This window comes from Colossoma macropomum, unplaced genomic scaffold (assembly GCF_904425465.1).
Source record: "Colossoma macropomum unplaced genomic scaffold, Colossoma_macropomum, whole genome shotgun sequence".
Lineage (NCBI taxonomy): Eukaryota > Metazoa > Chordata > Actinopteri > Characiformes > Serrasalmidae > Colossoma > Colossoma macropomum.
This window is the reverse complement of record NW_023494800.1, coordinates 32818324-32843846: the sequence shown is the minus strand read 5'-3', so window position 1 is coordinate 32843846 and position 25523 is coordinate 32818324. Positions and strand designations below refer to the sequence as shown.

At 41.9% G+C, this 25523-nt stretch overlaps 2 protein-coding genes across 2 annotated transcripts; one reads left to right on the top strand and one right to left on the bottom strand.

Annotated features, from left to right (window-relative positions):
• Window positions 1-4184: 4184 nt before the first annotated feature.
• pdcl (phosducin-like) lies at window positions 4185-14738 on the bottom strand. The gene is made up of 5 exons (XM_036588513.1): window positions 14632-14738; window positions 11640-11823; window positions 9007-9188; window positions 8269-8547; window positions 4185-5846 (listed from the first exon to the last, which is right to left on the bottom strand). Exons 2-5 carry the CDS (start codon window positions 11812-11814, stop codon window positions 5562-5564), a joined length of 921 nt encoding a protein of 306 aa, XP_036444406.1. The 5' UTR covers window positions 11815-11823; window positions 14632-14738; the 3' UTR covers window positions 4185-5561.
• Window positions 14739-19950: 5212 nt separating this feature from the next.
• On the top strand, window positions 19951-25191 carry stbd1 (starch binding domain 1). The gene is made up of 2 exons (XM_036588107.1): window positions 19951-20379; window positions 21136-25191. Exons 1-2 carry the CDS (start codon window positions 20118-20120, stop codon window positions 22740-22742), a joined length of 1869 nt encoding a protein of 622 aa, XP_036444000.1. The 5' UTR covers window positions 19951-20117; the 3' UTR covers window positions 22743-25191.
• The last annotated feature ends 332 nt before the right edge of the window (window positions 25192-25523 follow it).

Below are 25523 nucleotides of genomic sequence, written 5' to 3'. Positions count from 1 at the left end.
GCAGATAAACACTTTATCTTCCACTCTGTAGTGATACGCTGGCTGAGCATGTAAAGATCTGGGGCTCAGTTCGCTGTAGAGCTGTGTATTCTGGCAGATCTTCACCCAGAATCTTTAAATTAACCTGTTAAACGTGCAGCTACTTTTTTTATTTAACATAAAGATTTACACATCAACACAACATCCAGCGAATCAGTACTGTTGACTGGATATTATACTCTAAACCATAACAACAAACAGTGTAACAGAAAGTAAAAAATAAATAAATAAAATAAAATAATAAGGAAAAAACGGCAACGATTCTTCAGTAAAGCCATTCTTAAAGTCCTGAAATATTAAAGCAGTCAGTTGACATTGTAAGTTCATATGATTATTGTATTAAAGTGGAGCAGATTTGCCGTTTTTACAGAGATTTCAGGCACTCACACGTACTCTCTCTCTCTCTCTCTCACGCTCTCGCTCTCTCTCTCTCACGCTCTCGCTCTCTCTCTCTCTCTCTCTCTCCCTCTCTCTCTCTCTCTCTCTCTCTTTCTCATTTCTCTCTGTTTCTCTCTCTCTGTCTCTCTCTCTCTCTTTATTTCTACCCGCAAGCGCTCACGCGCGCCCTTTTCTCGTAATTTTTGTAACTGAAAATTCTCACATTTGTGGGTTTCTTTGGTCTCTTGCCAGTTTTTCTTTTTTTCTCATAACTCTCTGTTTGGAGTCTCTGAAAAACCTTTGTTTGGAGGGTCATGTAGCTCCAACACTTCACCCCCCCCATCTCAACAACAATCGGGACACCCTACCCCTAGACGCAAAACAGAGGGCTAAGGGCTAAGTGGTAGGGGCGAGGGGTGAAATGGGATTGGGCCTAAGTGCTATTACTGTGAAATGGAGGTGTCTAGGATCAACAACAGCCCAGCTATGAAGAGATTGGCCGCGCAAACCTACAGAGCACGGCTGCCAAATACTGAAGCGCGTAGCGTGTAAAAATTGTCTGTCCTCTGTCGCATAATAAAGAGTTCCAAACTGCCTCTGGAAGCAACATCAGCACATGAACTGTGGAGGAGCTTCATGAAATCGGTTTGCACAGCCAAGCAGCTGCACACAAGCCTAAGATGACAATGTGCAATGCCAAGCGTCGCCACTGGACTCCAGACTCTGCCAGTGCTCCAGAGTCCACTCAGCTACTGGACTCTGGAGTAGTGGAAACGTTCTCTGGAGTGATGAATCACGTTTCACTATCTGTCAGTCTGATGGATGAATCTGGGTTTGGTGGATGCCAGGAGAACGATACCTAACAGAATGCACAGTGCCAACAGTAAAGTTTGGCAGAGAAGGGATAAACAGCTGCGGCTGTTTTTCAGGGTTTCGGCCCCTTAGGTCCAATGAAAGGTAATATTAATACTACAGCATACAAATAGATAATTATATGCTTCCAACTTTGTGAACAGTTTGTTGAAGACCCTTTCCTGTTCCAGCATGACAAACACTTTCCAGATGAACTGGAATGTCGATTGTGACAAATGCTCTTCTGGACGAATGGACAAAAATTCCCACAGACACACCTTCCCAGAAGAGTTATAGCTGCAAAGGGGGACTATAATATCATTATATATGGGTGTGATGGTCAGGTGTCCACATACTTTTGACCATATTATGTATGTTGCAGTTGGGAGGAACTTTTAAAAAAAGAGCTTTGGTGTATATATATGAGGATGGGCTATTTTTCTTTTTTTGGCACTAGCTGGCTGATACAGAAGGACTCCACATAGCTAACATTAGGAGGCTATCTATTTATTAACCTCTACACACTTAAAAAAGACGGCTCTTTAAGGGTTCTGTAGTAAAGAAAATGGTTCTACATAGAACCATGAACACTCAAAGAACCCTTTGCATGATTAAAGGGTTCTTTGCAAGGTGGAGAATGCACTACAGATGGAACCTTTTTGATAATGTTTTTTATATAGCACCTAAAAGTGTTCTTCTATGGTTACATTGTAACAACAGCAGAACGCTTTTAGGTGCTATATAGAAAGACAGCACATTATCCATCAATCTGAAGAACGTTTTAATCATGCAAAGGGTTGTTTTGAGTGTTCATGGTTCTATACAGAACCATTCTTTTTACCAGAGAACTCTTGAAGCGTGTATATCAGTGGCTACACTCATCAGGATTTCCTTATTACCAGGGGAGTATTTGTGTGATGCATGCTGGGTATTGTAGTCTGAGAACCCTGATAGATGAAAACACAAAAACAATACAAAACAATGAAGTCTGTCAAACCTATGAGGTGAGGAGTGCAATGCTGCATCATAGAATATTACATACAAGGACGAAAAAACAAACATATTAAATGTTATTTTTAGGCCAGAATGTCCATTTCATTTCATTTTCTCCGTGTTTATTATGTCTTTTTTTGCTAACAGTCTGATCTGTTTAATATGCTGCACGTCATACGTGTGCACTCACCAAGACAAATTCCTCGTAACATACTTGGCGAAATGAAATTGATTCAGATTCTTATTATCTAGTACAGTGGCTGAAAACATTCACAAGGAGGATGAAGTTTGGAGTGTTCTCCAAACAGCTCTACACTGGACTGAGCTCAGTTAAGCTGATCCTGAATCAATGTGTGTTTACATGCACTTAATAATCTGATAACTGCAGAAAATCAGATTTTGTCAGTAATCTGATCAGCTCGTTTACATGCACTTGAGTAATCAGATAATGGGGAAACTCCGGGTCTGCATGAGTCAGACAGTAATCAGATTTCTGCTTTACAACCAGCCAATAAACTCACAGAAGACGTGACGTAAACATAAAACCTGAAAACCCTCTTTACCTGAAAATATGAACATACATCATCTAGAAGATGAAGAATATTTAAATCCTTGATTTCGTCAAGCATGTATTTGGTTTCAGCGTCGCTCCAGAAGTCTTTTGCTGCGTCTCGCGGCGATGCTGCTTGCTTATTGCCGGTACCGCTGTCTGTTTTCACTCATGCACAGACTGAGAAATCCGAAAGAAATCAGAGTAAGAGTTTACATGCACTCAGAAATCTGACTACTGAGCTAAAATCCAGCCTCTGTATCAGATTTCTTAATCAGATTTCTAGACCTTTGAGTTTGAAATCAGAGTGTGCTGTTTACATGACTGTTTGAATAATCAGATAACTGCAGAAATCTGATAATGATTGGATAATTGAGTGAATGAACACACTTACTGTGTAGGTACATTTCTATCCAAATCTGGAACAGGTAATAAGGCAGTCGGGCACATCAATGGAGAACAGTAGTTATAGTAATAAAAAAAGGTTATTATCTTACTAGAATCTCCTGTGCTTTATTTTTGTTGAGGTTGTGGATAGAAACAATGAATTTGTGTTAACAAATTGCTATCAGATTAGTCAGGAATTCTATTGGTATTGTTTTACAGGCTCACTGTATCTTATGATAGAAAGATAAATAAATACATAAATAAGTAAATAAATAAATAACTCCAGAACTGTGAGGAACATCAGACTGGGACGCTTTATTTGTTGGGGAATTAATGGCCACATTTATAAAACATATAAAACTAACAGAAGCTTTGGGAGCCAAACTCATATCTACAAGAAAACAACACATTACAAACAAAAAAAAAACAAAAACAACAAACAAACAAACAAAAAAGCAATATTTCATGCTGAACTAAAACTAGAATAAATAGTTATATCAATGGATGGTTCTAGGTTGTTCTGCCTCCTGGATTGCATAAAGCAGAAACTAAAGAATTCATAATCATAATAATAATTCATACTAAAGTTACATAGTTTTCTGATATGATTACAAGGTGACACACACACACTTGTCCAATCATTTGGTCCAGTAATGCAAAGAAGTGGGGAACCGAAATCCCAAATTCATGTTTTTTTTGAGTACATGCTTAAAAATGATGGTTCTTTAAGAAAACGGTTCTATATAGAACCACGAACACCCAAAAGAACACTTTGCACGAATAAAGGGTCCTTTGCATCGTGAAAGCGTTCTTCAGATTGATGGAGAATCTGCCATAGATGGTTCCATACAGAACCCCCTTTAGAAAAGGGTTCTTCTGTTATGATGTCAAGCTTGTTACAATACAAGAACCATTTTTGGTGCTATATAGAACCCTTGTCAAAAAGTTTCTATATAGAACCGTTCACAGCACATTCTCCTTCAATCTGAAGAACATTTAACCATGCAAAGAAACCTTTAATCATGCAAATGGTTCTATATAAAACCACTTTCATCTATACAAAACCCTTGAAGAACCATCATTTTTAAGTGTGCAGGTCAATCTTGCTCTTGTGGGCACCTAATACAAGTACAAAGTATGTCCTGTGAATAACTTTGCAATGACAAGGCTGATGTGGTTTGTCCCGCCCACAAAACCCCTAGACGTTCCCCTACGGTTTCTCTAATTCGAGTCAGGGAAACCTAAAGAGCAAAAGCTAACAACCAAGCGAAAGCTAACCTTGCAAGCATAACTGAGCATAGCTCATCTGTTTGCTTGTTGCCTGCTTGTTTGTTCAAGCAGCATTCCCAGGTTACACATCCAGCAGTGAAGTAAACAATAATCTTGCCGTCGCCACGTAAAAGCCGGATAATGTTTTTAGCGAGCCATGGATACAGCACAGAACATAGAACAGTACGACCACACAGTTCTCAGGTCTGACGTATTTGTCTTGTTTTTTCCCCATCCAAACCTCGCTGGATGTTTAACGTAACAGTAAATCTTAATATCGTTCAAACATTTTTAATATTTTACACTGAGTTCCCTGGAACTTCAAGTGTGCCTCAAAGTTCTCTGAATTACAGTAGCATGTTGGAAAGAAGTTGATTAAAGTGGACCGTGTTTGTGTGTGTTTGTCGTGGTTTGGTCACTGATTGGCTATGAGTTCTTGTGCGTGTGTATCAGAGATGTCGCCGGTCGTTTCATGTTCGAGTCCGAGTCGAGTCTCAAGTCTCATTATTATCAGTAAACCCTACTAAAAAGCAGTCAGGTGCGACAGGGCTTTAAATAATGAGAATTTCACTATACAACAACCTTCAGTCTGAAGGACAAAGCTGAAGCGCTAACTTACATGCAGTAAATGACGTGTTTTAAAGAAAGAGACAAAACAATTTGAAAAAACAGCTTGAAATAGTTGGTTAATCTGTGGTTTGCTGTAGCTAGCTAGAAAAATCACTATCCAAGCTGAAACATAAGTACATTTTATAGAAATGTGAATTACTAATCACTAAAATTTCAGCTAGATAAGTTGACAACTTTAACTTCAATATCTGGTACGCTTGCTAGTCTACTAGCTATCCAAATTGTTGGCTAGCATATAGTTAAGCTGATTTGCCTCTTTCTTTTAAACACCACTTACTGGATGTAGAGTGTTTGTTCTGTCTATCAGACTGACGTATTTTTTGTGTAGAGTTAGATTTCAATCATAGGTCGAGTCACAAGTCAGTATGAGTCCATCAACATGAGATTCAAGTCCCCATCTCTGGCGTGTGTACGCATGTTGTTAAGTGTGCTGGCGTGTGTGTGGGTGTATCGCTGTGCGTGTCTAGTCTATATCCAGGTCGCTGTCTGAGTCGGCGGTGTGTGTGACGGCCGCGTTGCGGATGGACGAGTGTGTGTTTGCGTGTGGGTGTTTCTCCGGCAGCAGCCCGTACTCCTGCAGCAGCGCCTCCACATCGGTGGCATAGAAATCGTCTCCCAGCTGATCAGAGACGCGCACCAGGTTCCCCACCAGCTCGCCCCCGCGGTACAGCAGCAGGGCCGGCAGCGCGGAGCTGCGGAACAGAGTGCTGGTGCCCAGTACTGACCCTCGCGCCTGACAGAACTTCACCTGCACACAACACATACACAGAGAAAGAACTGAGCTACTACAGATACCAGTTACGACAGAGATCTTGACTGGTTTTACATGGGAAAGTACTACCCATTTACATATTTAAGTGATATGAAATTTTAGGAGATTAATCCCGTATGAATCTGCAGTGTGAGTAATTTATACAGTCTGACAGTAATAAGTGGAGCGATCTTTAATCCAGTATGAATCTGTGTAGTTTCACATTCTTTCAGTTGTAATTGTGAAGTAATCTGTGTACAGCCTGGCACAGAAGTGACAATATATTATCATGTTATTTATCATGCTATTGTGATAAATTATGTCACAATACACTTTTCTGAGCGTCAAGACTTAAACAATGACTAACTACATGTTTCGTTACAATTAGAGATGAAATGATATTAAAATTTCATATCACGATTATCATGACCAAAATTATCACGATTATCGGTATTATCGCGATATTGTTCAAATGTGTTGAAAAGTAAAATAAATAAAAAAATAAAAACTGATACACAAACTGAAACTCGTTTCACCAACTTTTATATTAACACAAATAGAATTGGCAGCAATATGCACTTTTTGTTTGCATAAACATTAAAAAATAAGGTCAGTACATTTTTAGTATTACTTTTGTATTACTTACAATATCTATAATACTCTGTAAACAAAAGAATAGCAAATGTATTATTACTGTTATTATTATTATTATTAATTACAATAACTAGGGATTTCCCTGCATAGAGAATTAAATGTCGACCAACTCTGAGGTGGGTCTTAATGAAAAATGACTACTTCAAAGACGTGCTGCACTCGGGGGATTTCTGTCCTAACTGCATTTGCAGCATTATTGTGCCGTTGTGGCGCTGTACCCCTAATCAATCCAGTGCACCAGGAAAAACAGCCAAAATCACAGAGGAACTGCGTGACCGCGCTGTGAGCTGCAGACAGTGTAGAACTCACAGTGTGTCTTCACCTGTGGAGCTGCTTCTCTAAAAGCATTTAAAACTAAAACATAACTTAAAATTAACGCGCATCTGAGCTGCGGCAGAAACACTCCTAAAGTTTAATCTCTGAAACTCTGCTTTTCCTAAAAGCGGCACGCAGCGTTTACTCGCCTAAGGTCCCGTCTCAAAGCACACTATCTTCCCTATGTAGTGCACTTCGTGGATCATGAAATAGCAAATCCTTCACCCAAAGAGTGCAAGAAACGTTCGACTAAGTCATCTATAATCAACATTAACAACAGGCTACAAATTCCCTATTTAAAGCTCAGCTGCTGGTTAATGATGACCGTGTTTGTTTGAACAGTAGCGCACTACGTAGGGGACATTGAGTGATTTGAGACGGTGTTATTCTCAGACAGTAAACACTGCAAGTGAGGCGAAAAAGGGGAGCTGTGCAGATTGAACCTCTGCAGCGTCTCGTTCCGCAGCTTGTGTGACTGTTAACTCAGAGCTCATTTTGGAGACTCTGCTCCACAGAAATATGTTAAAAGCTTTAGTTTCGATTCACAGCTGATTCACCGACTGTTTTTTTGTTTTTTTTTGACGCTAAAAGCTTCATTTTATATTATTAACGAACCATAAGCACAAGTTAAACCACACAGACAGTGACATTTCTTCTATTTCGAAGTCTCCATGGACTTCTCCGTTAAAGTTAACCTTGCATTCTTGCAAGTAGCAGGTGGTGGTCACAAAGATGACTCGTAGGGTTTGATGTGTTGCCCCCTTTCGCCGCTATTTTATTTCGGCCTGTTCTGCAGACAGGGTGGTCATCTTCAATTAACTTTCCTTCTGCATTCTTATAAAACCCAAAACATGACCAAACGTCAGACTTGGTCTTCTTAGAAGGCTGAAATATCTCCGAATCTCAGAGTTTTTCACTCCGCGGTAATCGACGGTGGTTTTAACGATACTTTAAAGTTCAAACGGTACTACTAACCATCATTAATTTTACCGCGGTTTACCGTGAAACCGGTAACCATTTCATCTCTAATTACAATATGAGCATTATTAGGCCTGCTCTATTGGATTTGGTGCAGCACAATTTGTTAAGCACTGAATGAAATAATTGCACTTTTTTATGTTTGTTACGATTATTACAGTACGTATGTGGCACGACGCATTCTATTCTGTGTTTTTCAACCTACTAAACCTCAGAAAAAACGAAGTATTGTGATGCATGTTATCATAAAAATGTCTTAAAATATCCTAATAGAACATTTTTTGCGAAATCGCCCATAGATGCGCTCGTGCAGCACGTTATCACTGTAACTGACTGTGTACTGTGGAGTAGTGCTAACATGAACATCCAGACTATGACCTTTCCTGACCTCCTCTGGCTTTTTAGTCAGCATTAGCCGCACTGACGTTTTTTTCATCAGGTATTCCGGAAGGTTCTAGAAGAGGGCGTTCACCTGTGGATACTGCAGAGCCAGGCAGAGCAGGCTGCCCTCCATGGCCTGGCAGGCAGGCACGTCCGGCTCGAATATGTGAACAAGCACCAGCGTTCCTTTGCCCTCTTCGTCGATGGCGCGCAGAAACTCTTCTCCTGAGGAAATATTAATCACACGCTCGAAGCGCCGTTTGCCACTCAGCTGCCGTCTCATCTCCTCCATGCGCTGCATCCGGTACTGCTGAAGGAAGGCTTCGTCATCGTCGTCATCATCCTCGTCCTCATCAACTCGGAGGTTCACCTGAAGCAGGATGGGAGGAACACGAAAGGGACGCAGAGAAAGCAAGTTGGGGGAAGAAGAAAGAAAGATAAGAAGAAGGAAGAATCACAAAGAAAAGGGAAAAATGTTAGATGTGGAGGAGGAGGATGTCCAGCTGGGATCAGCTAGCATTGTGCTAACTGACCCCCCTTTTAGTTGTTATGCACTATTAGCAAACTGCTTTTTGGGGTATGGATACTAGTTAGTGTTTATGACCTGCACTGATTTATTGCTTTATGGCTGGTTGATTATACTCTACACACTTTTACATTTCTTTAGGTGTAGCCTTCTGCTTTCTAACCACTTCATGTTTTTCTATATGATACTGCTGGGGAAACTGGGGACTGCGAAGGAGGCGGGCGAGGGCGGAGGCGCACTCACGATCCACAAAGAAAAAAGTTTGAGAGCTGCTGCACTGTACAGCGTAAGATGAGATCTCACCTTGCCATTGATCTTGTCCTGCAGCTCTTTCTGTTTTTGTTTGTCCAGCTCCTCGTCCAGGTTTGATTTACAGGTCATGCTGAGCTTCTTGATCAGCCGCTCCATCTCTTTCTGCTGCTCCACCCGCTGCTCTGTCTCCAGCTGCTTGTACTTCCGCCAGTCATTAATCACACCTTTTGGACCTGCAAGAACCAACAACAGCATAAACATGTGCACAAATACACAGAGAACACATATGCTTGTTTTTTAATATATGCACGATGTAATGCTCTGAAGCAGTTTCTAGGTTGGTTTAGCATACCTAACTAGAAGTTAAGATGGGTGCAAACTAAATTACTTTTATTCCAATTTTAACCTATAAATATTTTAGCAACTGGATGCAAATTTCCAGGTTGATTTCCAGATGCAACTGAGGGTGCTAATCTGAGGGTGCTAATCTGACGGTGCTAATCTGACGGTGCTAATCTGTAAGGCTGGACGTTCACTACACAACTTTTAAAATCTTAACAGATTTCTAAAACTGATAACATCACAAACTTAATGTCAGTTTGTCACAGATATTCTTGTCTTTTCATCATGAAGTCGCTCACACTAGACGACAAAGCAAAGTGAGAGAATAACACACAACCAGTCTGGGCTACGAATAAGAACTCAAACTCCCAGATCTCCTCAGATCACATGACACAAACAGAGCTGAACTTACTGGACCTGTTTGTGCTTTTATGCGCAGTGAAAGCGTAAACTGGGGATTAATATGTGGTGAGAAACGCTGATATTACAGTGAGAGCTGGAGAAATATTTCATTACAAACCGGCAGCTGAGCTGAAACGTAAAGAGTGTGTTTTGACGTCTGGATCCAACATTATAAACATGATATCGGCTCTTATATGCCTGTGTTTTACTCACAGCTCCCCTTTCTCCGCTCTGCTGCTAAAGCAGTGTGTATGCACATCTCTTCGCCCATTTTTTCGCTCTTCTAGCTCTCTGATTGGCTGTATGAATCACTGATTGAGTAAATCTCTGAACTTCTCACACTACAGGACTCATGAACATTTGCAGTTGTAAATATCAAACATGTCTGATAATATTTCAGAATCTCAGATCATTCCAGAGTTCGATTGGAGGACTAAAGATTCACTCGTTTCTCCTCTCACACTAACAGGTCTTCCGCGCGGTCAGTCCCTTCCGATCGAGCTCCCAACCTGGAAAATCGCAAGGGGTAAATCGGCCAAAAAATCGTGTAGTGTAGGCCTGGCTTAATTGGTCAAAGGGAAACAAGTCAATCTTTAGCCTTTCAAGAGTCCTGTGCTGCGAGACGCCCAGCAATGTAACTGAAAGAATGATTCAGGCGAGATCCAATGAGAGAGTTAGGAGGAAGAAAAAAAGGCAAAGAGACCGTGTACATGCGTCAATGCAGGAGCTGCTTGTTGAACTTTGGCAAATGCGTTAGTGCCTTGTTTTTAATGTTTTTAATGAACGGAGCCAAACTTCAAGACAATTATTACACAGTTCTTGCAGTAGAACAGAATGATTTTGGCATTTCGTAAACCACATATTCATCCACAGTTTGTGTTTTTCATCCACAGTTTGTGTGTAAGAGCACAAGCAAGTCCAGTCCAGCTCTGTTTGTTTGGGTCACGTGGTAATGGTGAGATCTGGGGTTTGAGTGTGTTTTGCAACCAAAATCTGACACTCTTAAGCTTATTCTCCAGTGTGTGTGGCCAGGAAACTTGTAAAAGCGTAAAATGTTCTCCGTTTGAGAAAATGTAGCTACTAGCTTACTACTCAGGAGAATGGCTGCCTGTGATATTACAGTAAGAGAGCAGCGCTGCCACATTAATGCAATAAGACACAAGAGGCCATGTGTTTTTACCATGGTACCAGGGTGATGATAGGCACGAAGGCAACGTAGCGTTAACCCCCCTCCCCAAACTGAAATACTGTAACACACTGCAACACAGTGCTTTTATAAACCAATAACAAATTATTTCATGAGCAATGGTAACTGAAACGTGGCTTGAATCACAACTATGAATCAAACTAAACTAGCGGTTTGAGATCTCAGAGGACCAGAAAGAGGACCTATTAAAATTTGCTTACACTGAACACAAAAAGCACAGAGGTCATTTGCAGCTGGTTCCCTTTTTCAGGTTCAGTTTAACAGAAATGAGTTTGGTTCATTTAAAAAGAATTATATGTGAAATCTGTTTTTTGGGTGAAATCATCTGCATATACTGTTGGAAATAAAGGTTCTGTGCAGGTACGTTTTCCGTTCATCAAGGTACAAACAATGTTAATGTTCCCTCAAAGGTACAACAGTGGTTTTAAGGTCTGATTGTGAACCTTAAGTAAGTTGAAAGTACGTATTTATACCTTTTTTCATAACCAAATGTTTTAAAACAGAACAATAAAATAAAAGCCTGGAGACGAGACGGGGTGTGTGGAGTCAGTACAGCTTAGAACATATCATTCAGTGAATTATGGTTCAGTTATGTTCCCTGATTATGGGGTACTAAGATGTACCCTCAAGGGTCCCACCCCAGTGACAGTTTAGCACCTTTATTTCTGAGAGTGTACATGTAAGATCAGAGAAAGCTTCTCTGCGTGAAGTGAAGACTGTGGTGGCAACGCACCCGTGTTAACGGCAGTGCCATCGGGACTGTAATCTATCTCCGCCTCCAGCACCTCCTGGTCCCGAATGGTTTTGGACTGACCCTCGTCTTCATCGTGGTCACTCTCCTCATCCTCGCTGCTGCTGTAGTAGTACTGCAGCTTCTCGCCCAAGATCTTATCGTCCAGAGTCGTCATGACGAAACGCTGCGAGAGAAGAGGAAAGGCAAAGAAGGATAAAGAGTGAGAGTGATAGAGAGGAAAGATGAAGAGAGAAAGATAGATACAGACAGAGAGAAAAAACAGATAAAGAGAAGGTGATAAATTATACACTGATGAAACACAGCGTGACAAAAGAAAAGGCTTTGTTGTAGCCGAATGTCCATCATGTCTGACAAAAAAAGGCACAGCAGCCATAAACAACACACTGTTGCCTGGCAGCAAAATGCATCACCACTGGGAGGCTAACACCAGTGTATTCTAATGCCTGTCACTCTTTGTAGCACAACAACAAATAACCACCCCACTACAGTCGTCACCATGCCTTTATGAAACCCTGGTTAACACTATAACCCTCTAAACCAGGGGCCTGTCTCAGCAAGCAAGCTCAACTTACACAGGATTAAAGGGGAAATCCACCACTGTTTAAAAAATTCTCTACATAATTAAATCACTGAGACGTAAAAAAGGCACTCATAGTGGTTTTGAAATGTTATTGTACAAATAAAAGCCAGATTTCTTTATAATGCTGAGGATAGAAGCCAGGCGCTGCAATGTCTACAATGCAAATACGGTCATTTTATTTAAATGCATCCAAAACCACCAGTGAAGCCACACTGGGTTTTTTATTTGTAATGTTGATGACGGTAAATCTAAACAAAATAAGTTTTCTTTTTAGATGCTATTTTGCCTTACAATGTCCTACATGGACCTCTCCACCTCAAATTTATCTTTAAAAATATGTTTTATCTCAAATCTTGCATTAAACAATGTTTCAGGCATTCATAATAATTTCTTGTAATAACTTTTAGAGGCATTAAACACTTCATATGTCTGGTTCCTGTCACCACCACTGTGAGCAATTGTGGGCATTTCGCATAAAATCATTCTGACTTACTTTGTTTACATCTTAACTGTGGAAATTTTGGAAAGCTTGTGGAAATTCCCTTCATGAAAAAGAAATGCTGTAAGGCTTGAAAATGTACATCACATTGTGTTGCATTATGAGATTGTTCGTCTATATGGACAGGCTTCTTTCTTGACAACATTTAGACTGCAGATGCTTGCAGCAAATGCTAGTAAGCAAACTAATGACACTTATTGCTGTACTCTACAACATTAAGCCCCACAAAAAATCCATACTGAATCACACAACTTTACTATTTCACTGAAGGGGCAGCCAATCTAATGTAGTAAACGCTACTCATCTGACAACTCAGTTAACATTACTGGCAACAGCTTAACTTACTTCACTTCGGACGTCGTGGCTACATTTCAGCTGGAAAACCGCACGTTTTGAAAGGTAAACAGCTTCCTATTCCAATTTTCCGCTATACCTTAAATGGTTCAGCAGTTACATCCTGGCGGCCATGAGGCATTTGCTCCAAACATGATGAATCCACTAATGACCATTTTATTCCATTAAATCTATACAATCAGATCTGTAAAACAAGCTTAAGCTTGATGTTTATCTGCATATTCTCTCTATGATGCTTCATATGTGCTGATTATCCAGAGCTGCATCTGAATAGCTGATTAAACCTTCCTTTTCTATCTGTTTTCTTTGACTTTGCTCTGATCCGTGATCTGGTAGTCATGTAGATCCACATGCTAGTTATCTCTGTAAAAGTATTTTAGGGCGGTTTCACACTAGAGATGGTGCGGGTAGTTGTGCAAACCTGCACACAGAAAAGTGACGTATGGAACTGCGCAACTGATTCACGGTTCAGATGTAAACGGTGTAAATGAGCCCCTCACATATTCAGGACAAGTGTGAAAAAGCACGTAGTGACCATAAGCTACAGATCAGCCGAAATCAAGAAGCTAGAAGAAATAGTAAAACAGTTAGAGTTTTTGAGCTATTCTAAACCAGCCTAGCCTGACGAACCCTGCCACAATGGCGGATTACCCATAAAGCTCTGCGTTATGACAGCACATTTCCCAAGCCCTAAAGCCTAAGGGAGTAGTGCACTAGATTTCCAGCAGGGAGCCGTTTGGGACTCATCCCAAAACATCTAAGCAGTGCAGTATCAGCTCTTTCTCTATGTCTCACACAGTTTCACATGAAATAGTTCTCTTATAGGCTATGAAAGTTGTGTTATCTCACTCAACATTACACCACACTGTGCTGAACACCAGCATCTATGGACAAATCCAATTGGTCCTTGCTTGGGCCAACTAGGTCGAGGGAACCTGACACGTTCTTATCGTCCATAATAGCGCATAAACTGCATTTATTCATGAAACGTTGAAGAACTTGAGCGAGCCGTGTGTTCATACTCGCCTCTTATTCACTTCATGATAATCTGTGAGCATCTAAGCTAACGTTAATTCAACACACGAGGCTGAAGGTGGCTTCCTATTTGAATTTTACCGTTCCACCTTAAATAGTCCAGCAGCAATTTTAATGCCTCGGGCGCCAGAATGTAACTGCTGCACCATTTAAGGTGGAACGGGAAAATTCGAACACGAAGCTGGAGAATAAGACGAGCTAACGTTACCCAGCAAACCACTGATTTCCCGAAGAGACTGACCAGCTGGCTAAATATTTCAGCTCTGTTTTTAAACATAACAGAGCTCCAAGCGTGAGGTGGTCTTTTATATCGCCAAACGGAACGATTTTACCTTCGATAGCCATTCGGCTATTAGGCCAACTAGTTAGCAACATGCTAACAGACCGCCTAGCTAGCTTCGTCGATTTAAGAGATTAAATCCCGACCCTCGACTCGTTTAAGGTAAAATTAACCACCGCTTAAATAACACGAGTTTGAGTCGATAAAAACGCTTTGGACTTACCCAGAAAATTAACTATATCTGTCGGAAAAAATGACCGTTAAAATGAACGCGACTTCGTTTCCTGATGATACTGTAAATACACCACTGTACAGCTTTAGCCTCCAAGGGCCAATCAGAGCGCAGAACGTGTGACTGACAACAGCGCAGACCAATCATAAACAAAATCATATGGAGGCGGGAGTACTGTGTTGTGAGTCTTCAGAATGCAGCATGTCTATGGCAGAAAGTCTGATATATGGTAATATATGAATTTCAAATATATGACATTTGTTATCATATATAGATTTTATTCGTCACAAATGGACATATATGTGACATACACGCCAACTTATGTAAAATTGGTCATTTTTAAATATGGAACTTCTGTTTCAGTCATCTGTATGTAACACATATTTAAGCAAATGCAATAGAACACATTATGCTCATATGGATTGCATATTTTACTTTTGCTACTGTATTTCATTTTTCTTTCTTGCTCGAAAAAAAGTCTTTCAGTATTTGTACCAGACATATATCGGATAGACAGTATATATGCAATCCATATATTATGCATATATGTCCAAATTTCATACTTATTTATGCTTGTACATGCGCATATATTGTGAAAGATATGCCTGACCCTTTATGATATACGTGCATATATGGCCACATATCTGATTTCCATATGGGTTGTACTGATCTGTCTTTACCATTGCTGTGTTTTTTTCTGAAATAAATCTAATGTACAAGAAATTTATATCTAAATAGTTTTATTTCTGGAGACAGAATCATTTAAGCCAAATTGTGAACAAGAATCAGCATCTTTATTTGCACAGTGTGATATGTAGATGGAATTCCTCTTGGATAAGGTGTCAACATAAAATTTAATTTATATCTAGAGAGAAAAAAAAAATACATAAAGGCACATTGTGAAACTGTATATCCACAGATTGTGGAGCACTGTTCAGGGGCAGCCCCACTTGCAGCGAAGCTGGATCTCTCCTCCTTTACTTGGAACCAGCAGCTGACGATTTCTGCACTCCTCCCAGCGTTGAATCTTGCCATCTTCCACCAGGATAAACTTCCACTCCAACTTGTTCCCTGCAGATAAGGTGATGGTGTTGGCCCAGAACCCGTTCTTGACTTCCTGGAGCAGAACGAAGCTCTCCCAGGCGCCCAACTCCTGCTGGTTCCCTATCACAGCCAGCATCTGGCTGGGGGACTGTGTGACGTAATGCACCCTGAAGCTCACCTGCACCTTCTGGGGTGCTGGCAGCGCAGCAGACGTTCTGTTATTCAGGAAACCTGTTTCGTCTTCGGCATCACCAGCGGCGACGTCCTCTGGAATGACCGTCTTCTCTTGGTGCAGCCGAATCTCTTGGATCTGGACGGAGTGGATCCTGGCAGTAAAGGCCCCATTCTCAAACTCCTCGATGAGCGAGTCCAAAGTGGCTTGGAATTTCTTCTTGTGCACCTCCCTGGCTCTGTCCAGGTCATCCGACCTCTTCTTGATGGCCAAGTCGCTCCACGTCCTCCAGGGGAAGGGTTTGCTCGCTTCGGCCCGCAACTGTGGTGGGTTCACGGTGGAAGACCAAGCTTCTCGCCCAAGACTCTCCGGAGTCTTTCTCCCCTTGGCACACCTGGAGGTGCATGAGGGGTGAGGGGTGAAGTCGTGGCTACTTGTGGAGCCACAGCTGCTCCTCAGCCGCTTGTTCATCTGTCCTTCCATTCTGGCCTCTCTCGTTCGCTGTTTCTGGTCTCCCTCTGAGCAGCTTGAAGCTTTGGAGCACTCGTCCTCGTCTCCTGAGTAGTAGGACGACATGTTGAGAGCCAGAGCAGGTCAGAAAAAGAGCATAAAAGAGGGTCTTCTTACAGTTCAAATCACATGAACTTTAGCCTTTATACCTGGAGCGTCTTACCCAACATGGCGCTTTTATCTAGTAATCACACCCAAAACAATGAGCTCCACAAAAGATGTGATCTCAGATGATGAATGCTCCACTGATCCAATCATGCACAACAAGGGGCAGCACACTGTAGAAACACTGGGGTCATCAATTTTGGACCTTAGTCCAACACAGAGTGGCAATTTCCCTACAGACCAACTGAACCTGGTGATTAACTGATGAGCATTGAAATCACAATGCACTTCAGTTAGTCCAGAACGCTGCAGCCAGAGTTCTCACCATAACCAGGAAATTTGACCACATTAGCCCAATTTTGTGTACCTTACATTGGTTGCCAGTTAAATTCCGCATTGAGTACAAAATTCCTCTGCTGACGTATAAAGCTCTGAATGGCCTTGCTCCTCAGTACCTCAGTGAGCTTATTTCCTATTATCAACCGAAACGCCCACTTAGATCACAAGGTGCTGCTCATTATTAATACCCAGAATAAATAAAGTTACGTCAGGGGGAGGAGCCTTTTCATACAAAGCCCCCCAGCTTTGGAACAGCCTACCAGTCTGTGTTCGGGACTCAGACACAGCCTGTATCTTTAAGTCTAGGCTAAAAACTTACCTGTTTAGTCGAGCCTTTGGTTAATTTGTTTCCTAACTATGTCCCTCTTATCCCCCCTACCCCCCCTCTTTCCCTGAGCTGAGCAGCTGCCTGTCCTAAGAGGGTCTGACGTGACTGATGCGGCCGGCGCGCTGCACAGTGGTGTGAAACTGTATCCACTTATACTGTTTTGTGTCTGTGCTGTTATGTAGTGTCGACCAGAATAGGATGGGTTCCCCTTTTAAGTCTGGTTCCTCTCAAGGTTTCTTCCTCCTGTTCAGGGAGTTTTTCCTTGCCACTGTCGCCAAGGCTTGCTCACTGGGGGCGTGGACCCGGATTCTCTGTAAAGCTGCTTTGTGACAACATCTGTTGTAAAAGGCGCTATATAAATAAATTTGACTTGACTTGACTTGACTGAACTCTGACCCTATAGAACCGGAACTGATGACCTCTGCCTTTGAGAAGCTGAATGTAACAGTTATCAGTTCATTCACTGTGTCCACATTGCATTTGACAGTGGAAACCAGCAGATGGCAGTAAATAGGCAGTCGTGTTCATAGCACAGACTCAGCGTCCACTTTATCACCTATCAGTTTCTGATCACAGATTAGAGATCAAGCCAGTGGGGCCTCTGATTACCAGCCTCTACAGATCTCAGAGAACCCGAGGCCCAACGCAGCTCCAAGAATGGGGACAGTCCACTGCAGAGACGGACATTAGATGGACGAATAGCTCTTGAATATGTAATCTGTAGACACCATATTGCCCAGCACTACACTCTTTAAAAAAGACGGTTCTTTAAGTGTTCTTTGGTAAAGAAAATGGTTCTATATAGAACCATGAACACTCAAAGAACCCTTTGCATCATGATGATGATCATTCTTTGCATTGTGAAAGGGTTCTTCAGATTAATACAGAATGTGCTGTAGATTGTTTTGTATAGAACCTTTTTGAAACGGGTTCTATATAGCACCAAAAAGGGTTCTTCTATTGTTACGATGTTAAGCTTGTCATAGTAGCAGAACCCTTTTTGGTGTTAGACAGAACCATTCTCTGTCAATCTGAAAAACCCTTTTATGATGCAAAGAACCATTTAATCATGCAAAAGATTTTTTAGTAAAGAAAATGGTTCTACATAGAACCATGAACACAAAGAGCCCTTTGCATGATTAAATGGTTCTTTGCATCATGAAAGAGTTTTTAGATTGGTGGAGAATGTGCTGTAGATGGTTCTACATAGAACTTTTTTGAAAAGAGTTCTATATAGCACCCAAAAGGGCTCTTCTATTGTTACAAGCTTGACATCTTAACAATAGAAGAAGCTTTTCGGGTGCTATACAGAACCATTTAATCATGCAAAGGGTTCTTAAAGTGTTCATGGTTCTATATAAAACCATTTTCTATAAAGAACCCTTGATCTTTTTTAAGGGTGTATGAGGAGGGGATGCACATATGAAAGACTAACGTGCGGCTCCCTGTGTATCATGAACGTGGAGATCTTCAGTAAAGGCAACATTGCGCAATAACCTGAGTATGAAAAGCTACAGATCTTTTAATCTGAGTGCAGTTTGTCTGTTTGAGTGAGTGGATCAATAATAAACACTGATAAACCAATCAGTCTGGGCCTAAAAAAAGACTGTTCTTCTACAAAAACACTCTCGGGTCTAACGTTCTCCTCGTACTGTTCTGTTTACTATATTGCTCTTTTAGGTGTAATTTGTTCAGCCTTTCCTCTAGAAGCAGAAATCAATATTCAGTAAGCTTATGTAATATGTTTTCAAGCTCGGACTGGTTTGTTTACACGGCGCTATTTGTAAACAATGCAATCGAGTTGCTGAACTTTGTAAAAGGAATCTTTTTCAGAAACAAAAAGATGTCGAGGTTAAACTCTGAGCTGATTCTGACAAAATCACCTTTAAAAATAAAAATATAGCATAACTTCACATTTATTTTCATCATGCAAGACTCAAAATCTGATGAGGCCAAGCAGAAATCAGTGAGTCTCAAAGGTTCAAATCAAAGATTAACATGAGCGTCACAGAGAGAGAGAGAGAGAGAGAGAGAGAGAGAGAGAGAGAGAGAGGGAGAGAGATGAAAAAGAAAAATAAGAGCTAAAATGGAGATAAAAAAGGAGAGAGAGAGACTCTCATATGTTCACCTCTCAAATAGTTGATTTTGCGTTTAAAAATCTCAAACCTTGTAATCCTTGTGAGTGAGCGAGTGATTGAGTGAGTGAGTGAGTGAGTGAGTGAAAGGAGAAAAAGACATACAGACTGAGAGACGACAGAACTGAGAAAAATAAAGCTATGATAGACGTAAAAAAGGAGAGAAAGAAAAAAACAGGAGAGACAGATAACAGAAATGAGTGAGTGAGTGAGTGAGTGAGTGAAAGAGAGAAAGGAGAAAGAGAGACATACAGAGTGAGGAGAGAGAGAGAGAGAGAGAGAGAGAGAGAGAGAAATAAAGGAGAGAGAAATGAGAAGACTAAGAAAGCTATGATAGAGGTAAAAAAATGAAAGAGAAAACAGGAGACAGATGACAGAAATGAGTGAGTGAGTGAGTGAGTATGTGAGTGAGTGAGTGAGGGAAAGGAGAAAGAGAGACATACAGAGTGAGAGAGAGAGAGAGAGAGAGAGAGAAATAAAGGAGAGAAATGAGAAAAATGAGAAAGCTATGATAAAGAGGTATAAAAAAGGAGAGAAAGAAAACAGGAGAGACAGAGACGACAGAAATGAGTGAGTGAGTGAGTGAGTGAGTGAGTGACAGATAAGGAGAGGGAGAGAGATAAAGAGTGAGAGACAGAGAGAAAGAGTGAGAGAAAGAGAGGTAGATAAAGAGAGGGAGAGAGACACGGAGTGAGAACAGAGAGAGAGTGTGTGCGTGCCTGTGCATGCGTGCGAGAGAGCGAGCGAGCGAGAGAGAGAGAGAGAGAGAGAGAGAGTGAGGTAGATATAGAGCTGGCTCTGCGCTGTCTGTCTCGGCTCTGCTCTCCTCTCTCCTTCTCCGGTCATGCTGAGCGTTGTTAGCAGCGCAGCCATGCTGGGGGAGAAGCCCGCTTCCCCCGACTCCCTCGCCCCGGATCCCCGCCTGCCCTCCGGCTGGATGGGAGGCTCCGGAGCCGCAGTGCTCGCGCTGTGCGTGTTTGTGGCCGCGCTGTGCGCGGGCGCCGCGTTTCTCCTTTACCGGGCCGTTAGAGGACGCCTCGAGGAAGACACGAAGGACGCGGCGGGAGAGAAGCAGCACCGAGCCTTCGAGTCAACCGAGTCAACAGGTAAAGCGGACAATTGTTGAAACCATTCGCTTGAAATTGAGCTGAATTTGGCGCAAAGCGGGGAGCGAGGCAGCACTGCTGTAGCTAAAGCCTCTGCTAACATGTGCCATGAGCTTCCTCGAGGCGTTAGCCACAGTGGTCCTTGGAGTAACCACTGCACATCACATTTCTGACGTTTTTCCTGCTCCCAAAACCCTTGATTTGTCTCATCAGCTCTTTCCTAAGCCTTATATGAGGTTAAAATTGTACGTCAGAGTAGGGAAAGCACTAAAATGTGCAACGACAAGAGCAGGATTTGGGCAACAGGGTTAACATTATAAAGAGGTATAATTTCCAAGTCCTTCATGAGGTTAAAATGGTGTGTTAGAGCAGGGATGCACTAAAATATGCAGGGGACTACAGGCTCAGAGTGGAGAAATGCTGATCTAGGTGTCGTCAGCGGTGTTGCTTTCATGCACTGGAGCAGATAAGAGGTTGATTTCATCTGATTACCTTACAAATGGGTTGATAAATGGGCCTGTTGATCAGCATTGCTGCTCTAGACATCCTTCTGTTTATGGTTTAGGGCATCACACCAAATACTGGGTTATTTGTGATGTATGATAGCCACATGAGCATGCAAATACGTGTGTGGTTTCAGTAGCTGACGCACACACACGGATCAGAGACTAGGGTTCATTTACTGTGCTGCTGTTGCACGTTGACGTTAAATCTCTTCAAACTGGTCTCATGGTGCGACGGCTTCCTTTTTTCCAGAAGTAAGTGATGAAGGAGGCTCGGAGGAGTGTGAAACTGATTCCAGCGAAGCAGTGATCCTGTCCTCTGCCAACCACACAAAAATATCTACGGGCCTTCCAGAGGAGGACCTGAGAGAAACCACCATTGAGAACCTGAATGAGCCCACTGAGGATCTTCAACCTGGCCTGATATTCGACACGAGAGAAACTAATGGAACTCAGTATTCGGAGGGCTACAAGGGTCTCGTCAAACAGGAAGGTGACGCCACTGAAAGCGTTAAGGTGGAGGCCGATTTGTTCAATTATCAGTACGAGGGAAGCAAGCATGTCGAAAGCGTGCACGACGTTGAGGAGTTTGAAACTGAATTGCATGGAGATGTGGACGAGCCGTCTGAAACGGAGAGCGCCCAGGAGACTTTGGAAGCTAAAAATGTTCCTGTTCACAAGTGCCAGTCTGTGGAGGATCTGCTAGACAACACCCTCTTGGCTCCAGATGTTGTGAGCAAGCCTAGCAAGACTGAGCTTGCTGTAGCTGAGTCAGGGTTACACTTATCATCCAGTACCACGGAAGCCGATCACAACGCAACAAAGACAGAAGATGAGGAGGCAGTTAAGAAAGGCTTTGAGAACAACGTTGACCACCTTTTTCCTCAAGTGACTGAGTTTGACTGCTGCTGTAATGACAAACAGTCGGATCTACCGAGCTGTAATTTGGTATCAGACAAACCGGACAGCATGCGGGACCAGGTACAAAGTCAACAAGACTTTGGCAGCAGCAACAGTTTGGGGAACAGTGTACAAAACAGCAGGTGTGACCCTGTTCTTGACCATCCACAGCAAAGTTACTTGGGTTTCACCACACCTAGCCTGCAAAGTGATTCCACAGGACAGGTGCAGCTCCCAGATGCGAGCAGGGAACGGTCAGTGGTCACGGTGGGCTCCAGTGTGAGTGCACCAGTGGAAGCAAGCCTTGACAAGAATGAGATCAACATCATGGAGGCCATTATGGACAGCAACGAGTGGCTTAGCACTGGACCCCCAGACACCAGAGAACTTCCCTGGCTGACCCAAACGCAAAGTAACGTCGGATATGGATGTAAGACCAACACGTCCTCAGTAACACCTGTTACAAGTAACACCACAGACATATCCTGGCTAAAACCAGCTCCAGCTAACACCAGTGATGGGCCTGTCACTGAAGAGAGCTGGTCGCCCCAAGAAAAGACGGAAGGTTTCGTGGTGGCTCCGGTGGACACCGTCATTGGTGTCGCAGATGACGAGGAGGATTTTCTGAATAAGAAAGTGGCCGCGGTGTCACCGATGCCTCAGATGGTGCGGGTGAGCTTCAGGGTGCACTACATCACACACTCCCCGAGCCAGCTGCTTGCCGTGACGGGGAGCCAGCAGGAGTTGGGCACCTGGGAGAGTTTTGTTCCGCTTCAGCGGGTTGAAGACTGGTTCTGGGCCAACACCATCACCCTTCCTACGGAGAAGCAGGTGGAGTGGAAGTTTGTCCTGGTGGAGGATGGAAAGATCAGGCGCTGGGAGGAGTGTGGAAACCGCCACCTTCTGGTGACGGGACAAGAGGAGGAGATTCGCCTTGATAAGTGTTGGGGTTACATGTGAAGTGGAAAATGACAGTAACTGATACCTTACAGCAATAACAATAATAATCACAATCGCGGGTGCATTATTTTGAACAGATGTTAGCCTAATTATTGAATATTAACAAGCTATCCAAATGAAGCATGAGGCTGTGGTACTGTTAATGTAGCAATAACCCAATATATTTACAAATATGCACATTTTCACTTCAATCAGTGATTTGCTTGTGTGTCAGTTTATATCTAAATGTGTTGAAAGCGTCTGTCCTGATTAAAACTTTGGCTCTTTGACCAGCAATAACTATATGTAAATAACTAATGGCTTGTCCCACCCTACTCAGAGATATGGTTTATTTTCCCAGTGACTTAAGTGTAATTGTAGTTATCCGGTATCGTTTTTCCAAATAGATGTTTATGTATATATCAGAATATTTTGTATATAAGCTAATAAGAGCTGTATCTTATCTCTAATAAAGCAGCATCCGTGGCTATTAACCGCGCTAAACTGTATTTGCACAAAACTCGAAACTGCTCGGCATCAGCGCTGAAGCTTTTCCTCGTGTTGTGACATTGTGAATGAATCGGATTTGCATGTCGGTGTTGGTGTTTATGTAATCAGGGAAAGTAGCTCTTTCGGTGCCAGCGCAGTGGGCCGTTGAGTTATCGGCCTGCTTTCGGAGCACAGCAGTGAGCCACTCTTACAGCCAAAATCCCTTTTTCCCACAGCTTCCTGAGAGCTTGGCAGCACGCTCCGATGAGCTGATGATCCGAAACCCAGTTTATCCCACCTTAGCCCACATCCCAGCCCGTGAGTTTAGCTGGATAACTTAAAAGGGCACTCCGGCCTAAAACTACAGTTTAAAAAGTTGATGGTTATTTGTCATATGTTGTATTCTGAAGCTTAGCTTTATATCCCTCAGCCTCATTGGTTTGACTCGATTTTCATGCTTTCCTTTAGCATCTCAATGCCTGTGGTGTCAATCAATCCTTCTTGCTAGCTTAGCCATTGACCACTAAACCAAGCTAGCATTAGCGTAAAAATCTTACCTCAGTTTTCAAACAAAATCCTGAAGAAAACCACCGTTCTGTCTTTATTTAGCACAAAAAGGATACCAAGTCTTTTACCCTTTCAGTCAAAAGGGTAAAAAGAAGAAAAAAAGCTAAACTGAGGCAAAGTATGTGTATAGCTTACTTTAGCTTTGGCCTCTGAACCAAGCTAACATCAGTGTAAGTTGTACCTCAGTCATCAAACAAAATTTTAAAGAAAACCACAATTCTATCTTTATTTAGCACAAAAGGACACCAAGGACCAATTTTTTAACCTTTTAGCCCCAGAAAAGAAGCCAAACCGAAGGGGTCTAGATTAGCTTATTTTAGCTTTAGCCACTGATCACGTAGTGTAAATGTTACCTTCATTTTAATACAAAATAGTAAAGAAAATCACTACTCTGTCTTTATTTACCACAAAAATGGTTCCAGATCATTTTTTAAAGAAAAAGGAAGGTAAACTGAGGTAGCTGGATTAGCTTATCCAACTGAAAAATAGCAGCACAGACCAGCAGCAACATGCTGGTCTAAACTGGTCTAGAGCTGGTTTAGCTGGTCATCTAGCATGATCTTGCTGGTTGACCAGCATACCAGCATTCAAAATACAACATTTGCTGGTGGCCAGGCCCGTGGTCTATGTTTTTTCTAGCAGGGTGCTTTAACTTTTGCTTAAGCTTTTAACTAGTCCTCCTCATCTGATGAGTCATTTTATTTCTGTTGTTTGAGTAATCCGTTTTCCCCAATGAAATGATGATTTGACGATGATTTGAAGCTGAATACATCTTCCTAGCGGTAAGGTTAGCTATCTGATGACTTGTTCACCAGCTAGCAAGGGAAAAAATGCAGTTTTAAACAGTCTACCCACAAAAAATCAACCCCAAAGCAGTTGCAGTTGAAGCTCAGATGGGATTTTTCTAGTCTTTAAACCACAAAATCTCACTGTAGAGACTACCAAGCATGTTTACAGATGTAGGGATGGTTACGGTTTTTCATTTAGGCCGGAGTGTTTAAGCTAAAAAGCGAAGATTGTCCAGTTGGAATGTACTTACCTTTTGTTCAGTTGGCTGGCATTGACACCTGAAATCTCCCTAAATGAAATATGTTTTGAACTGTTGTAAATAAAAACACAATCTGTGCAATATGGATAAAACAACGTGATTCTTTTTTCTGAATCTGTATGAAACGTTGTCCACATTCTTTAAAGGCTTTAATTAACGTCAATAAGAAAAATGCATTTATCACCACAAATTTGCCTTATAAAGACTCTGATGTGCTGCTGTTGGTATTATTTTTACTGTAAATATGTCTGCTCATTTTTATGTTCAGTGTGTGTTGGTGTTTGTCACAGTTTGAGTTCATATTTCAGATTCTCTGTAGTTTTAGTGATAGCCAGTGAAACTAATAAAGTGAATTTTTAAGACAAACATGACTGAGCTGATTCATGTACGCACTCCACAGTTATGTTTTGGATGCAACAACATTAACACTATTTTTATAGATTTTTATGATTTTTTTTAGTTTTGCAATAAAGCCATAACATCAGACATGATAACAAGCTCCCCGTCAGCTGTCCTAATGCAAATTAAATCATTAGGCATGCCCTGATTACTAGCAGTACTTCGCTGGCTTTACTCCTGGGGCTGAAAGATGGTTATGAATGTTGTTTCAACCTCCAAACTTGACGCTGCTTTAGTTTGGGACGTGACTAAGAAGATGAAATATTTCATACTAAAAGAGCTTCTGCATTGAGTTACAT